Source organism: Stegastes partitus, unplaced genomic scaffold (assembly GCF_000690725.1).
Source record: "Stegastes partitus isolate 25-593 unplaced genomic scaffold, Stegastes_partitus-1.0.2 Scaffold2221, whole genome shotgun sequence".
In the NCBI taxonomy this organism is placed as follows: domain Eukaryota; kingdom Metazoa; phylum Chordata; class Actinopteri; family Pomacentridae; genus Stegastes; species Stegastes partitus.
Genome location: NW_007579952.1, coordinates 263 through 19,010, shown reverse-complemented (window position 1 = coordinate 19,010; position 18,748 = coordinate 263). Strand labels below are relative to the sequence as shown.

The following is an 18,748-nucleotide window of genomic DNA, read 5'->3' as shown; positions in this document are numbered from 1 at the left end:
GTTTCAAGTCACTGTCACAGGGACTTCACGTGACACACTAGACAACTTAGGTCTTATTGTTGTTGCACCATGGTCAGGAACAGCCACTTTGCATTTCCTGCACATACTGTTTGCATACGAAGAACAGAACCTTAAGAATCTTGAATCTTGAATGACAAACTGGTTGTTCTAGGTTGAAAAACGCTTTGAGAGCATGATAATCAACAACGCTGTATTTCTTTCTTTTTTTTTTAGCTAAAGGTTGATGAGCAAGTTTTTTTTTTTCCCAGAAGGTGTTCAAATATAGTATGTATTAAGGCGATCTCTGTTTCTTGTCACTTTGTGTCAGGGAATTCACAGAGACAAAACTAGACTTTTCAGGTTGAGACATTGTTTAGGAGCATAAAATTAAACTTAAGTATTTACAAGCCTGCCATTGCTTCCTAATATCTTTAAATATGATGAACATGAAGGAAAAAAAAAATGTTTTCAAGTCAATGTGTGTGAGGGAATTCAAAGGACTCAATTATGAAACTGACCTTTTGAGGTAGAGAAATGTTATTGAAGAGCATGAAAATGGCAATAATAAATTGACCAAAACTAAGCATTTAAAAACATAGACATTTGTGCTGGAAATGGATTAAAGATAAATATTAAATTCAAAATTAGGCAGGGTAGCATGTCCAATATCTGGCCCTGGGGCTAAGGATTTATAATAGAAACACCACAGAGGCCACATTTTATATTATTGAAATAATAATTGTAAATTATAAGAATAAATAATTTAATAACGGCGGCGCGCATGGATGCAGCGGCCCCTTCAGGAGACAGCGAGAGTGAACATTGAGTGTATTCTCTATCCCAGATGTTCATTCTGCAAAACTTACTTATTAAATGATCCTGAAGAAACGCTCTCTCATCTTGCCTGTACTACTGTGTATGTACAGCACAGTTTTGTGGAATGAACGTCTGGGATAGGCAAGACTCTCAAAACGTTCACTTTTGTTGTCTTATTTACTCATTCATTGTTATACACCCATTCTATTCAGTTAGTAATGCAGAAATTGCATAAATGTGTGGGGGTTTTTTGGGACCTGATTTGCTGCCAAGTCAGTTTTACACTGGTAACGCTGCATTATGGGACTTTGTCAGACCTAAATGCATTTGTTGAGTATTATGTTTAAATGTATAAAGTTTAAAGTTCATTCGCTGTAATGTGAAGCTGTCACATTACAAATAAACGGCTGCACTGAGTCACTGAGTGGTAAAATAAATACACTAACCTACCCAACTGATAGTTTTCTACCAGCATTCCTCTCTTGCATCATTTGCTGTGACAGTGCTCTTTACTGAAATACATTGTTATATTCCTCATAGTTCTTATGACAACCTGTTTCTCTTGAATGTAGTAGGCAGCATGTTCCATTTTTTGCCAAAAAAAGAATCAAATATCAGGCAAGTGCCTCATTATATGAGTATGCACAGGAAGAAAAAGTCCTGAGTAAATGAAAAAAGCTGATAACCACTGTTGGTTTTAGATTTTGCCAAGCCAAGTAACCCAATGAAAGTCTGGCTACATTGAACTTGCTTCGTAGTACAACCCAGGTGCACCAATTGAAAGGTGACTGACCTAATTTCAGTGGGTTGCCTTGTATTAAACAGAAGAATCACTGAATTTGTTAGGGACTCTGCTCAAGGTTGAGGGCCACAGCTATGTAGACAAACATGACAATGTTTTTGAGGCAGGTGAAATCAAAGTAACCTTACATAACCTTACTGAGACAGTGGAACAAAAGCTGGCAGGGAAACAAACGAAAAGCAGCAGGATATCCAGAAATTAACTCTGACAAAGTCCATAACAGAACAAAGCAAATCCATGTCAACTGAATCCTAAATTCACAAACACAGATGGAGCAAAAGAGATGGAAAAACACAGGTGGTCCAGCACCATCTGGTGGTCACTGTTTAGAATGTGTACAGGAATGTGTATAAAGAAGTGCATTTACAGTCAGCTTAACTGAGCGTAAGAAGACAGGAGTTAGAACATTGCACACAAAAAGAATATTCAGTCTGAATGGGAGCAGTTTGAAGGACCAGAGACATATTGCAATGATGTAGTAGGCAGTATACAGTAGCATGACTCTTATTCTTGAATATTTATGAATTATCTGATGAGCCTCTTGCACAAATGCACAGAACACAGAAGAACAACAACAAAAGACTTGTTTTACACCTTGTGTTTGTTTCTAAGTTGAGGGCCAAATGTTGGCACCTTCGTGACTTCAAAATCTCATACACATACACCGGAGAACAAAATCAGAGAACAATTTATGAACACTTGATAGAAATAATGTAAAATTTATTGCTCAACAGTTGAAGGATTTTTTGTTATGGCTATACCATGCTACTAGAACAGTGGGTTACAAAATGACCTAGGCACTTCACCAAAAACCCTTTATTTTTTTGGAAAACACAATGATCAAAATTAGAGAATACTGACTGTAGCACAGAGAAAGGTTACAACTACATTTTCTGAAGGTTGCAGCAGTCAACAATTAGAAGTGTACAGGACGTTGCTTTGAATGACTTTAGCACATCTGCGGCCACAGACATCACTGGTGTCTCACACTGCTCTCATGTGATTTTTGGTCCACTTTTCTTCCAGTCTCTTCCATAGATCGATGACTGTAGTGGGTATCTTGGCCATAACTTTGTCACACAGGTTTTTCCAGAGGTTCTGTTGGGTTTAGATCAAGAGTCTGGGCTGGCCATTTCATTATTTCAGTGTTTTCACTTTCAAGGACCTGCTTTACCCATTTTGCTGTGTGACATTGTCCTGCATAAAAATTGCTGGCTGAACGGGTGATGAATGCTGGGAGGAACCACATGTTGTTGAAGAAGGTTCTGATAAACATCTGCATTCACTTTGCCATGTAGCTGTAGAAGAGGCCTAACACCTGCTGCAGAAAAACAGTTCCCAGACCATGACACTTCCTCCTCCACTTTTCACTGACATCTTTACACAGTTTGGGTTCAGTCTTTCCCCAGTTTGACGACGAACATAATGTTTCCCATCAGACCCAAATAAATGAAACTTGCTTTCATCACTGAAGTGAACTTTGGACCAGTTCTCCTCTGTCCACACAACATGCTCCTCATCAAAGGCTAGTCTAGCCTTTTGATTATTTCTGCTAATGAGAAGTTTGGTCACTGCAGAGTGGGCTTACAGTTTAGATGCTCTTAAACGCCGAGGCACAGTATGACGAGACAGATCCTTCCCCTGTTCAGCACTGAGCTGGTGAGCAATTCCAGCTGCAGTGTTGAACCGATTGCTCATTGAGATCCACTGCATTATCCTGTCCTCTCTTGCATTTGTCTTTCATGGACGACAAGCCTTCTTGGAAGACTTGAATAAGTTTGTGACATTGTATTGATGCAATATTCTTGAAATCACAGCTCTAGAACGACCAGCTTCTCTTGCTGTGGCTGATAGGGTCATCCCTTTGGCCTTCACCTGGACAACCTGCAGCTGGAAGGTTTCAGTTAGTTTAGAACAGCTCACCATCCTGCAGAGTCAGTGAAAACTGGAAAGTTAGGCTGCCAGAATATAAGTAACTTGTGAAAAATACTTAAAATATTGCTCTTTTACTCCTGTTTGGATAATTTCAAACAGGACTACGCAGTGACCTTGACATTTAGGAAATTGTAGTTTGTTCTCTAATTTTGATCTCAGTGTACACATACAAAATAGCAGCTGGCAGTGTCCAGCACCAACCAGGGGTCTTTACCTAGAATGCATAGAGGAAATAATTATTATAGAAAAATTTAAAGTCAGCCTCATTACTTCGGGTCCATGAATGTAAAGGAAAGCAGTTAGAACATTAGAAGTGAGTACACATTACTGAGTATAGTGAGATGCACTTATTATTTATTTATTTATAATGATTGTAATAATAATATCATTATTATTAGCACACTGGGAGTCTTTGAGAGAGTGTGAATTCTTAAAAATCGAATTGAGCTTATGCTTAGGACTGAAAGTGGACAATCATGGCCTCTATGGCACGATGGAGTATCCGTGCGCTCAAGCTGCATGCTCCAAACTGAGGAAAGTAACCTGCATGTTCATCCCCTCACTCCACCATCTCATCACCATTCAAATCAACAGGAAGGGAATGTGCGAGGACAAAGACATAATCATCAACGGGAACTTTGAAAACATATTCTCCCTTATGATGCTGAAGGACACCATCTTCACCAAACACTTGTACGTTGCTGGCAACTGGACCAAGGTGTTGTTTCGGAAATTGTGAGCGGGTGAAGGAAATCACATTATCTCCAGGATGTTCGACATGTGGCAGGGGATGACCATCAGAATCCTGAGACTGCAACTGACAACATCAAGGTGGACTGCACTCTTATGATCTACCTGATCATCTCTAGTGGTAGGAAGCTGATCCTGGAGCTGCCCCTGGTGATCAGTATGATCCTATTCAGTGGTACTAGCAGCAGAACGAGCAGTGTGAGCAGCCAGGACTCTTGTATAATTAAGGCAGAACAGTGTGTTTTAAAGGAATATTTTAAGGCAACATGGGGTAGCAGAGTGGAGGGACAGGGGAACATTACAGTCATATAGTATGCAATATAAAGTTAAATGAATTACAGTCTAAAGATTTGTGAATTACACAAATAACAGGAAAGTTAGATGACAGCAGAGCATTAAACACACACATACAGACATTGGTATATGTCATTTAAAGAGTATAAACAGTCATGAAACTCAAATATGTTTTGAGTGAGGACAGAGAAGCAGGGGTACTTTAGAATGATGTGCAAATATGTTCTGCTTTAAAAATCCTTTACAGCTTATGAATGGTGCTGTTAGGGTCATTTCACCAACAGTAGTGAAAGATATGAGAGGTGATGGCAGAAAAAGGCAGATGTATGTGCTGACATTTTGAAGATTAAAGGGTCAGAAAGACAGTTGTGGACACGATCAATATTCTACCTGCAGCAGTTAAATTGAACCCACAGCCGTACACCATAGTTTGTGAGGGGTATGGTGTGGTTTTAATGAAAGTGCATTAAACGGAATGCTAAGGCATTATTATTATTCAGGTAAACGGGTAGACAGTGAAAAATGCATCATGATTTCTACATTTTCATTAAATCAGAATGACTAACTGCCACATCTCCCATTGTGGCGTGGACCAAAAAAAAGGCAGTTATGAAAAAAACTACTAAATGAGTTAATGTTTAATACAGTTACAGAAAGAACTCAGTCCATATGCTGGAAGGTGGGACGCTGAATCTGATGAACCATCAGTGTTGGAAAAGAAAAGCAAAAGTGCATGAAAATGAATAAAATTCATTAATTTGAAGACTTAAGGGTTGACAGTGATCAAAGTAGTGAAGACACAGCAGGCAGAAAGGGAAGCACTTTGGTGAAGGCTTCACCAATGTGCTGTATCCTATTGTGAGAATCAATACTAATGTGCCATGTCACTACATGCTGAAGTCACCAAACAAAAAAAACCTCCAGTAACAGATTATTTTTTGCTAGACAGCAGAAACAGGTTGTGCACACAGTATAGCACCTAAATTGATAAGGTAAACTTATTTGGAAACAGTTACATATCCAGCACTAATGATCCAGCCTCCATTCTCTTTTAGCTCTAGTTGTACAATTTTATGATTTTTTTTTTTTTTTCAGGAAATTTAAACCTTAGTTTCTAAACTTTCCCCTTGAAAAAGTTTTATTTCATTGATAGTTGTAAAGCGGTTCCAGCCCAATATTGTTACGAAGCAACGTGTGATTTTAAATGTAGGGAAGCATTTCAAAGTGAAAAGGTTCCGCATGTTGTGCATTGTTGTGATTTTTGTGGTTGGAAGAAACATCCTCATTGCTGCAGACAAACACAGGTCAAGTAATTCATGCTTAACAAGATGGGGGTCAAATGGGGATTCGTGGAATTTTATAAGGTGTTTTTCCTGCCAAACATTTTAACGTACACTCATTCTAATTAGTTTACCCGACCATAATCACATTATTTGCTGAGCCACGAGGGCGCGCAACAGGGTTGAGCACTTGCGCGTTCCAGTATTTGTAGCCACATGCTCGCTCGCAGCGCTCAGTCAGCGTTTGACTCAGTGGTGGAAGGGGATCCAGGATTCCACTTGTCAGTTATTCGCGAAATCAAGTGCATCCCCTCAGCTAAAATGTCAAAGTTGGACCAAGTCCTTATCCTTGACCCTCCCTCCGACCTCAGATTTAAAGGTAGGTGAATTCTGATTTCTTGACGTGGTGTAATGTCCAGCGACCAGTGGTGAGGAATTACCTGACTGACATGATTTCACACTCCCTCAAGCGAATTTCGCTGCTAGCCAGCCAGCTAGCATTCACCGCCATTTTAAGTTAGCCATGGCAGGACGGGCCGCTGTAGCCCCGCACTGTAGTGACGTGGATAGCCGGCGTGGTGTGCATGTAGTCAGCCTGCCATTCAAGGCCAGCTAACTGACAACACCTAGGAAAGTGGTGAAAGAATGCGGATTAGCTGTCACTGCCTGCAAGTCCTAGTTAGAGTCAACATATTAAACAGCAAGTTCGCTAGTGTCCTCACTGAAGTACCAACATTAAGGGCTATGCTTGTTGCTAGTAGTGTTAGCAACAGTAAACTGTTGTATCCTTGGGGCTCCACTCTTCCCTTAAATCCTTACAGTTCACAAGTCGGAGATCATTTGGAATGAAATGAACTTTTAACAACAATTAAAATGTCCAACCTGACACAGCCGTGTCGAATACTTGGCAATGTTAAAGTGACTGACAGTTGGAATGACAAACTTAGCTAACTAACGTTCCCCAGAACAACAGATTTTTTTTTTAGCAATATTGGGCTAACATTAGTTCGTTTCTCCTCAACCCAACCTAATTTTAAAATGACCTAATGTGCCCTGAATAGTAGTATTGTTTCTAGAACACTCTAATAAGAAACCTAAGTGATCCAGTCGCTGGGTTGCCACTGATTGCTTTCCTGGTAGTGATAATGTCATGATGTGTCAGTTACCCGTTGGCTAACGATAGCTAAGCTAGCCGGCTAGTGCAAAAGTTTATGTGTAGCTAGCTACATTGTTACCTGCTCTCCAACAGCAAACTGCGTGGCAGACATATTAACTTTGACCCATCACTTAGGAAACGCACAGATATAGCCTACAATTGTGGCATTAGCGTGAATCCAACTGTTGCTCTTGTGATCAAGTGAATGAGGTCGCACTAAACTGTGTACTGTGCGGATTTCAATGTAGCTTTTCTGCCAAGGCCATGGCAATGTAAAACAAACCAACAGCTGAACTATTTATCTTCATCATTTTTCATTTTGACCCAGAATTCCTCCCCTGCATTTCTTATATTTGTCCCAGTTACTATCTGTGCCTCTGCTGCAGGCATTATTGCGAATGAGGCACTGTTTTTGTTGCTGAGGGTATCATTGTCCTACAACCAAGAATCTGTCAGCTTATTGTCTTAAGGTTGTGAGTGAATACTGGTTGTAGTCAGTCAAATACCAGACGTACAGACTGGTCTTGGGTGGGGCGTAGCTATAGCATGTTTTGGTGATGAGGTGTCTGATGTGACACTAGTCACAATAGTTTACACATACCTTAATCAGTGCTAATAGCTGATGGCTGAGAAGAAGCAAAAAAAATGCCTCATTCTGAGCCCCAAACCCGTAAACATTCCATGTACTTTACTAAACTGTAGAAAGTGTGTTCACCAGCACACATGCAGAATTTATGCTGGTGCCTTAAAGCTTTTCTGCAAAATGATTATTATTATGTTTTTTAAACAAAAAGGGAATAAGGCTGAATATAACCACAATTTGTTTTGGCATCCAAACCAGCAGGGTAAAAGGTAATAACTGGTATTATTCACTTTAAACTTCAGCATCTGATTAAAGTTGCATTTAATTTGTGCAACAGGTTAAAGGTGATAAGGTTACTTATTCAGTCTTTTTGATCAAGAGCCAACAGCAGATATGTTTCTGGCTGCACTGCTTTCTCAGTCAGGTTGTTTTGGACCATAGTGTTTTTGAAAGGGGACAAGAGTTAAACACAAATACGTAAATTAATTATTGTTTCTCACATTGATATGAGCAGTAATTCTGATGGCAGAGACGTGGTCTGTCATAAACTGATTGTGATTTACCCAGTTTGGAAATGATATTCCCGTCATTCGCATGGTTTCTATTTTTCATGATAGGATTAAACTTTTGCCCCTCATATACCACAGTAAATACACAGCTATGTTCTAATGTTATGACAGTAGTGATGTTGATGCAGACCTGCACTGAGGCCAGAATGTGCAATCTAAGACATGTGGAAGAAAATCCTGGTGCCTCGATCTTAAGCCCATTTTAATGGCTTAATATGAAATGTAAATCATAATGCAAAACAGTTGCAAATATATTGGCATTTCTTCTTAGTAGGAAGATAACTTGCAAGCTGATTTTCAGCTACAGAAGTACACCATCTTCTCTAGTACAACCTGAATAGTCCTAATATTTAACCCCCTTGTATATAAAGCCTTTCGCGACTGAACTTAGCTGTTGGTCTTGGTGTAAATCAGCATCATATTAGAGGTTTCCGAGGTAAAATCTAATCCAAAGTGCTAATTTGCAAGAGAAAGGATAACTTAATTTTTAAAGTTTTAGAGTATTCTGATAGGAACACAAAGGTAAATGAAATGGTTACTGTTCTGACGTTGAGAGGCAATATGAGGAGAAGGAAGACGGCCACAGCTCCTTTACCATCACAGAGACGGAGCTAAATCGGTCTGTGTGTATCTGAGAGCTGCTCCGTTTTAGAGCCTCTGCTGGGATTCCTCCAGCAAGCTAGAGGGGGCAGCCCTCCTTTCCTTGGATGGTATTTTTAGAATAGGACTGGCCTGGGGGACCCTAACTCAGCATACATGCAACAAGATGAGAGAGACGGTGCTAACGCTGCTCGAGCAAAGGTGGCATCTCAGAGTTAGGCAATGGATCCAGGCTATGTGGGCGTATATCTCATGCGCACTGTTTTCCAATGTTTCATGTGTTTCAGTCTTGGATTTGGTGATGATTACATTATTTAAACACACATAGTGTAGAAATGTATCTCAGTCAACATTCCATTTTGTAGAAGAGAAGACAGGTTAATATTAAATGGAGTCAGGATTAAGGATCGAATTATATGGTTCTTCCAGGGCTGATATTGATTATGGTTCTTACTGATCATGGAGGCCGATAACCAATATACATTTGCAGCAAAAATAAAAAATCTTGGCATCAGGATTTAGAGTAGCAGAAACTAATGCAAAACTTTGTTGAAATCCTTTTGAATATTTAGGTTTTACATGTGCCTAATTTAAAAATAACTTTACTATCTTCATTTAATGTTGATAGACTATAAGTCATGGCCATCAGATAGTTCTGTGGGTGTGACAGAGTACTGACTACGGATGGCTAGTTCTCCTCTTAAAAAAAAAAGAATAAATAAATGTATATATATATATATAAGTGTAAAACTGCAGAGTTAAACTATAAGTCCCAAAATAACTGACTTAAAACTATACATTCACTTATAAAAGGGCCTATTATTTCTATGAGTCATGCAACTCCAAGAGAAATCCAAGTTTTTGTCAGATTCCTTATCAAAAAGCAGTTTGATCTGGACATGATGGATATTTTACAAACACACTAAAGCAACTCCTTCGCTCCTTTTTGTGCAGATGCTCTCAGACTTTAGTAATATTCACTCCTCAGCACTCGTCTTGAACTTCTGTGTATGGTACATTTGTCAGATGACGTCATTGTGATAAAGTCAGGAGTCTAGCAGTGCAGATCAGCAGCTTGGAAGCGACTGCTGGTTAACATGGTGTCTTCATAAACTGTGTTTCAGTCAAATTTTATTGGCTAACAGCAGAAACGGAAAAATCTGTAAATGAAGAATGTTTTATTGGAAATTCGTCTGAATTACAGTATATGAGCAGAGAAGTGAACAGATGTAAAGAGCTGAACAACCCCTGTGTGTTTCTCCTGTGGTGTTAGTGCTTTGTGCTGTGGTGCTATGATATGCCATCGAAACTCTTCAGTGTACAAGCCATGTTTTTGTTCTGTGATAAAGTATGGGATAACAACTCCTGTACTTTTGCAGCCTGGGAGCTTTGGAGACTTGCATTTAACCAAGTTGGACTTAGCTGCCACCGTCATCTTAAACTGTGGCGCTGATTGCAGCTGACCAATGACTGGAGCTCAAAATGACTCACCTCATGACACAACAATAGAAGTTATGTATCAGTGACAAATATTGATATTGACTCATTTTCAGTATCTTCGTCATCAATTATGCAGACTGATCACAGCAGCCTAGCCAGACTGATAATCAATCAACCTCTAGTCAGAAATGTTGACTTTATTTTCCACAACAGTTTTCCTGTGTGTCCACTTCAGCAATGCAGTACGTCAGTAAGAATGCTTGTTGATCTGACAGGCTATTGTTTTCATGCCTGCCATTTACTTTTGAGCAGTGTCAAATCTTTTACTTCATTTTTCAGTCATTCAAAAATACCATATTAGGAAACCATTGGTTTGCATTCACATTGCTGGACTTATTGATGTTGCTTTTCAATGCCTTATAAACCATAGGTGGAAATAAATGACAGTAAACAATAGAGCTGAAATAATGATAGATGTAACATGCAGCATGAGTAACAACATGTATGGTTATCATACTATCATAAAGATCTAGTACCCACCTTTGTTTAAAAAAACAAACAAAAAAAACCCTGGTGTTGTAATTTCATGCAGCACCACATATTTTTTTTGCAACTTGCTTATTGGCAGTGATACACAAAAAACGAAGATGCTTGAAGCAGACTGTGTTTGAAAAATATTAAATATGACACAGTGTTGGTAAAGAAGTATTTCAGGTTTGTAGGAATGCTTTTGTGTACCTGTGTTGAAAACAACGCCCCAGTCATGACCATAACTCTACATGCTAGCTTTAGTCGGGTGGAGCCACTCCAATCTGGTCACGCATTGCTTCTTATCTCTCTGAGCACTTGGTGTGAGGGAAAACTAAATGTAGGCTTTGTCAACGGCTGACCTCCAACCAAGCTGTGGAATCCACTGAAAGAGGAAAGAATATTGAATGTTGTTCTTGTTGGTCACTTCACACATTTTTATGTAGAGAAAGTAATGCGGTAGGGTCAGAACTGTGGACAAGTCACCACATTTATTTATTTATTCATTTATTTATTTCCAGTTTAGACCAGGGCATAAGAGACACCTGGTATGTCAGAGTTTGCTTTGTGGTATTGTACTTTAACTGTTATTTAAACAAGAACTAGGCAGTTTTTGGATAAAATATTTGATCATTTTACACAAATTGTCACTTGTTTAAGCTTGATAATTTAGCAGTATTGAAAACTTAACTACATGTAATAGATGTCCAGGATGAAACAGAGTATAACCTCATATCTCAATCCAAAATCAAAATAACACCATAATAAATCCAGTTAGGGAATTTTGATTGTTCATGACTGTGAATTGACAACTTGCACTGTTTGTTTGGCGATGCATGACGCAGTGGAATGTGTTTGTTCAGAAATTGGGGAACTGCAGCTCTGTCCAAATTGATAAAGGTTGATAAACTGTGGTGTTTTCTTTCATAAAAGCAAAAGTGAACCTGTAAACCTTTTCTACAAGAATGAGATGGTGTGACCCCACAGTCAAAAACGATTGACTAATTTTGAGTTCCTTCCTTGGAGCAAAGGGTTCTAACTTTTCAGGCTTATCAGAAGGTTGTAATCAACCACCTGACGCACGTCGCCAGTGATAACCAGAGACAGGTTCCATAAAACACAGGTTTATATTATGGGACTTTGTGACTTCAATCTAAACACTAGATGGGCAACTTGCGAATAGTGTGGCAAAATCTGTAGAGTTTACACGTAGCACCCACACAATGGTTTTTGCAAACCCCACATCTTGGGACATGTGTGTTGTTGATTTTTTTTTTCTGGCTCCCAGGCCAATTGCACTGATTGAGTTTGAGGTACCGCTGAGTTAGCATCCCGTGGTGTTTTCAGCATGACATGGCACATCAAAGCTGGATGATGCTGATCACGGTTAAGGATCTAATTTGAAGCCAGCTCTGTCACAAGGTGAAACTCTAACTGTAACTTCCCTGATATGACCTGAGACGGGCAGGACCTTAATTTCCAAAATCACCATGGGACCTCTATGTGAATTTAGCAGTCTGGGAAGAAACGTCATTGATCCACGTGGTTGGACCGGTTGTTTTTGGATAAAAATATGCAGCGAGTTGGTGTGGTCATGTAACTCCTGGTCTTACACAAAACTTTACATTTGTTGGTTGTAATCCTTCTCCATCAGGGCTGTATAGTTGATTAAATATTTTAAAATACGGTTTTATTACCTAATACAGTTTCTTTGTTGAGCCCCGATTTTTAAAAATATTTATAGGAGAACTATTCTGCAGTCCAGTACCAAGCCAACAACCCCAAAATTTAATCTTCTTAATCACGTAGGTCTAATTGAGTTGCCTAATTGAGCTTTTAAGGTGTTTTTGAACCAAAAGACAGAGGCCTATCTGTTCTCTGGGGAAGTCGTCTAACTGCAGTGGCTCTGCAATTTTAGGATGCAAAAATTCAACTTATTTACCCTCTCCTGTCTGGAATTATGAAGTCTTCTGATTCACTGGACAAATTGTGTCTCATCCTTGAGTCCTTTGCAGTTTCATGTAGTCGCAGATTATTTTCATGTTTTCACCTTTACCATTGCTAAGTGTAGGAGCGTGTACTCCAAAATACAAAATTAATAGTGTTCTTGTGCTTGTTGCTCTGTGTTCACAAGGTCCTTTCACAGATGTAGTCACCACCAACCTCAAACTGAAGAACCCTTCTGACAGAAGAGTGTGTTTTAAAGTGAAGACAACAGCGCCGCGCAGGTACTGTGTACGGCCAAATAGTGGTGTCATTGATGCCGGAGCAGCTGTCAACATCTCTGGTAAGTTTTTATTGTATTTTTTCCATGTATATTCAGCTTAAGCCCAGAAAATGCTGTCACTGATATATGCAGAGAAAGAGAGAGAGAGAGAGTGGATGGAAAGTGGGTCGGGGAGATGTAGAATACTTTGGTCATAGGTCAGCAAGCCCACATACTAAGTTGTAGCTGAGGTGTGAAACATCCAAGCTTGGATTTGTGGCAGCAGTTTTCATTCAAACGCATCCACACAATCCACAGTAGGAAAGGCCTCCAGTTTGAATGAGCCACAAAGTCATTTTAAGTAGGTCAGGGGAGAATGGATGCAGAAGTCAGCTGGACAACAGGACTTTCACCCTGGAAACCAGGATTCAGTCCTGTGGAACCATTAGTCTTAGGCTTAACTTTTGTTTTCACTTGTTGTTTCGTTTGTGTTTTCACATGCTTTTTGGTAATGTTGATGAAAACATCACACTTTGGTTTATCCTACCAGAAGCATAACTACCTGTTAGAAGCTCTGTTAAGTTGAGGCAAAATAATTACTTGGCTTGATTCAGGAAAATTGCACAGTTTGGGTTAAAATATGACCCTTCAATGGGTTTGAAGCTTCTCCTCCGTTTTCTGGGTTACTGCTGATGAATTCCTGGCTATTGTACTCTACACTGATTAATAAGACTCATCACATTGTCTTATTAAAGACAGTTACCTCAATAATCTCTAGCAATATTTAAAGTCACTATAGTGAAAATGATATTGCTTGTTTTCTTTTAAATGGTAGCTGTTTAAAGTTAAGTTCTTCTTTTGGCTGTAGGTACATTAATTTTAGCTGCATTGTACTTGAGTGATAATATGTGGGAGGAAAAGTATTAAAATGTCCTTTAATCACCTCTGCTACATAATTCCTTCACTTTTGTCTGTTTGCTCATTGTGTTCCAAACGCATACATTTACCACAATATTCAAATGCATTGCTTCCATTTGTTGGTTGTCAAGTGATTAAGAAGCTGCCTTGGAAATAAGATACCAACTGAGTGCATTATATGTGGCATTATTTCATGATAACTGTAACTGCTGTTATGTTTGGCAGAACAGCACCCATCAAGGCTACCAGAGGCGCCATTTAATTGATGCTCTAAAACAATTAAATACTGAAAGTGTCACTTAAAGTGAGCAATTCATACACAAAATTTAATTTGGGAAGTAAATAACATCCCATTGAAAGTGTTGTGGAGATGGCAGGATTTACCAGTCACAGAAAAAACACGATGATCATCACCTCATTACCTTTGGAAAGAAATGATGTAAGCTTTATAGGCACTTTAAATGTTGACACTTCTCAGTCACGTAATGCCTTCACAGAGGTATGTGATCAGTCCCCGAGTTATTCTGCAGCATGACACCAAGCTTTAACACAGTCATATCATAGAGAACTGTCCTCATCCACAAGTAGAATAAAGAGTCTGCAACATATAGTATGCCCCCCACACAGCTCTGACCTCCACATTGAGTCAGACTTACATTGATATTCCTGAGACAAGATAAATCCACAGAGGAACTGTGGTGTGTTCTGCAAGATGCTCCAACAAGCTACCTGCAAAGTACCTTCAAAACTGTGCAAGTGAACCACGGACAGTTGGTGCTGTTTAAAGGGAAAGGATGGTCAAGTTGTTTTTCTCATTACTGCACATTGAACAAAGCTAATTAATGAGACATTTTTCAAAACATCTTAAATTTACCACTTTCATGCCTACAACTATTGCACACTGCTATATTTATAGAGTTCAGTATTTGGCATGTGTAGGCAGTCATTTCACTGTGTATAGAAATTCTTTTGTTCATATGTTTTAACATGTTGTAACGATGTTCTAATCTTTCATTTACAGTCATGCTACAGCCCTTTGACTATGACCCCAATGAGAAAAGCAAACATAAATTCATGGTGCAGACGATTTTTGCTCCACCAAATGTTTCTGATATGGATTCATTGGTAAGTAATATTACATTACTTTTTCAATGAAAGCTGTTTAAAGTGTTTGTGCCAAAAGCACACTGCTGCACTATTAGTTGCTGAGTATCTCTTCAGTCATTTAGATATATAAAATGGGAGCTTGACTACAGTGTTTGCAACCGTGTGTTGTGCTAGATGCTTATTACTGTATATTGCTGAATTTAATTACTCAGCTTTTGCCTTGCCTGAAGATATATAAAAAAATGATAGCAGGTAACACAGTTATTAATACATAAAACTTATTGATTACTTTGATATAATAAGAGCAGGTGAGTTAAAGTGGACTTCTCTGCAGCACAAAGTTAGTTCACCACAGTTTATTGTATGTGAGGTAATCTTGTGGCCTGGAAAGATCAGCATTTACTTCATGTAACTAATTTCTTATGTTTACAACTCTTACAAAAAATCTAATTTGGTCTTTGGCTTAGGCAGGGTTGATTGTCATTCTGCTTACTTGCATTGTGAACCTTGATAAGGCCATTTTGGCAAAAATGTTGAACAAATTATGATGAATTTTGCAGTTGTCCACTAGAGGGCAGCAAAGGCTCAGTCAGCCAGTAAAGATGCACATACCTTGCAGTTGTATTCATGAACAGGCTTGTCTTGAATGAGTTTCAAATATCAGGAAGTGTAGGGGAACAAAGGTGTGACTATTCCTTATATGTTGACTGGAACTGAATGATTATTTATCAGATACAATTCTTCCATTGCATAGCAGGTACATTGTTTTGCTCATAGCAGTTCTGTACATCATGAGGACTTTCAAAAGTTGGGGAAATGACTAAAATACACACCTGATATCAGTGGGAAAGGGTGTTGGCTATTTTGTGCAGCAAAATGTAATCAGACTGAGGTTCTAACTGTTTTAGAAATCAATCTGTGTATGTTTAATGTTTATGTAGTATCTATAGATCCAAGGCTACATTGCATGTGAATAGTATGTGTCCTTATTTGTCAATGTGTGTGGCTGGAATCCAGCTGCTAGCAGTGTGTGTGCATGAATAATGTGCCTATTTTTCATCTCCACCAGTGGAAAGATGCAAAACCCGACGATCTAATGGATTCGAAATTGAGATGTGTCTTCGAGCTGCCTTCTGAAAACGATAAAGTGGTAAGAGATACTTCTGCCAGGGGTCTCATGCAACCTGGTTTACTTGGAATCTTAAGACCCATTGTCCAGTCCTGGAAACTCTGTAAAAGTGGAAATTGAGAGACATAGTAAAATGTCCTGAAAACCTGACCTGGATAATATTTTTGACATTGTTGTCTTTTGTTGAGAGCAAACTGTGAGATCTCTACAACACAATAACAGTATAAAAAAAGAAGTTGGACAAAATCGCTTTTGCAACCAGTGTGAGTGAACCTCAGATTATAACAGTAGTCGGTTGGTAGCAATGATTACTTTTAGGCATGTCAGAAAAAAATGCTTTTAGCTGTCTGAGCAAAAGCATATCGTTGGCTAGCTAGCTAACAAGTTTGCTCAGGATGTTGTGCTTGTCAGCTCATTTTTTCTGCTCATGTCAGGTTTGGGATTTGAAACAACTTTTTTAAACAACATGTATGTTTTTGTTGTTTACACTAATGTGCACTTTTCTTGCTGGCTTTCTGCTGCACTCTCTAAATTATCAGCCGTTTCCTTTTCAAGCCTCACCTAAAGTATTTAATTGTATTACACTTTGACATTTGTCAGTTTTTGGAAAACTGCCAGAAGACAATTAGGAAACTCCTCACCATTGGTGTCATCAAACTATCTGGTACGTTCAGGTGCGTCAAAGGTGGCACGAAACAATCTGTCAACAAAGGATGTTGGCAACAACAGCAGTTGGGGTATAGCTGAAAAATGCACAAAGAGGCTGGGTTAAATTGGATTGTAATTCCTATTTTGTTGTGCTGAGGCTTGGCACTGACATTTAAAAATTATGTGGGCCCATGGGAACGATTTAATATCAGTATAACAGTGTTGCAAGGCTGTTGTATTGCTTTCCATCATATAGAATTCACGTTATTGAACCGGTACGTTGGTGAGCACTGGGCGCCTATATAAATGATGCCACAGAATGATCAGGATTTAGATAAGCAGTGCTACTTGACAGTTCAGCAGGCCCCCAGTTCAAGTGTAAATTCCACCTAGAACAGCCACATTTAACTTAGATTAAGCAGCTACAAATGTGGACATGTGGACTGCTGAGTATCTATCACAGTGTCTGCTTGCTGCTGAGGCTCATGTATATGCATGTCATGTGAAAAATGTTAAGTACAGACAGGTGACAAGTAAAAAGAACCAACATTAAGTGTGTTAGTAAGGTGTTGGGCCACCACAGACTGCCAGAACTGTCATTGTCCAAATTGTCCAAGTCTCAGAACTCGTCACACTCTGAACACAGCAGTTCAATTGGGTTGAAATGGGGTGACAGCGAAAGCCATAACACATGATTCACACCGTTTTCATACTCATCTATTTAGTGACTCCTTTGTGCCCTATGGATGGAGACATTTACATCCTGTAAGAAACCCCACCATCAGAATTGATATTTTTTTGTTTGTTTTTGTAGGGTAAAGGTGATTTTGGGCAGCTTAAACATACTTTTTTAGTGTTTTTGAGTTGGCTAAATTACTAAAACAAGGTCCCCCTTAATAACTTAAGTCACAGGCCTACACTCATCTTTAAAGAGTAAAAAGGTCAGTGTTGAATGTGTCATCTCATGGTCCTGTCGATGGGATTCCCTCATGTGTTTGCTTTCTTTGTATCATTTGCCCAAAGCTTATTTGAACCTTAATGAGCCTGTGTAGAAATGCTTACCTTGGACTGTAGCCATGACAATAACATCATGCAGTTGTATTGATGGTGAGCTTTTATTCACATTACAGTATTTGTATTTCCAAAATGCAGCCCTCGATTTCCTGATGTCTTCATGACTGTTCCACAAAACAAGTGGCATCAAAGATGACTTCTGGAGGGACGTTTCCCCCCCCGGTCTCTTTGATCTGGCCCTGTGAGCTTCTAGACCTCAGATAAAGCTGCTTTTCTTTGGCACTTGCTCCCATCTCCAGGCTAACCTTTTTTCTTAGCTCAACACACACTGGATCACCTCAGTTATTCTGCTTCTCTTTTTGTTGGGCAGAATGATGTGGAGGCGACCAAAGCTGCCCCGATGATGAACTCCGTGAAGCCTGAGGCAACAGCTGCCGCGGTACCTGTCGCTGCCTCACTGGACGATACAGAGATTAAGAAAGTGCTGGAGAAGTGCAAGAGGCTGCAATCTGAGATGAACAAGCTGGCTGAGGAGAATCGGCAATTAAAGGTTAGATGGGTTGACAGATGCAGCATTTACATTTCTAATGTGCTTTTCATTATAATGTGTTTTACGCAGTATAAAACTAGGACAAATATCAAATGGTTAAATGTGTTATATAGCAAAATGTATGGGATAAATTCATTGCCCAGAGTGACGTATGAATGATCTGTTACAGTTGGTTAGTTACTATCTCATCCACTAAGACAAAAATGTTAGTAAAGTCTTTCATTAATGCGCCCTTCCCAGCAGTAGAAAGATCTTAGCAAGGTACATTCATTTTGATTCTAAGGCAAGGAAAGTTCCCTGTGTTGGAGAACAGCTAAATAAAGCATGCCTAAAGGACGTGTGCACCTCTCTTCTGGGACAGAAAAGTGAATTCAGTCCCCCTCTAAATTGCCACAACTGCCCAAAGAAGACCAGATATGTTGG

The 18,748-nt window shown here is 39.2% G+C and overlaps 1 protein-coding gene across 1 annotated transcript; it reads left to right on the top strand.

Moving 5' to 3' along the window:
- Window positions 1–6,116: 6,116 nt before the first annotated feature.
- LOC103374362 (vesicle-associated membrane protein-associated protein A-like) lies at window positions 6,117–18,364 on the top strand (the record flags this gene model as incomplete). Its single annotated transcript, XM_008304440.1, has 5 exons — window positions 6,117–6,256; window positions 12,888–13,040; window positions 14,899–15,002; window positions 16,054–16,134; window positions 18,146–18,364. Coding segments are annotated over exons 1-5 (615 nt in total), but the record flags the coding sequence as incomplete, so codon positions are not given.
- Between the last annotated feature and the right edge of the window lie 384 nt (window positions 18,365–18,748).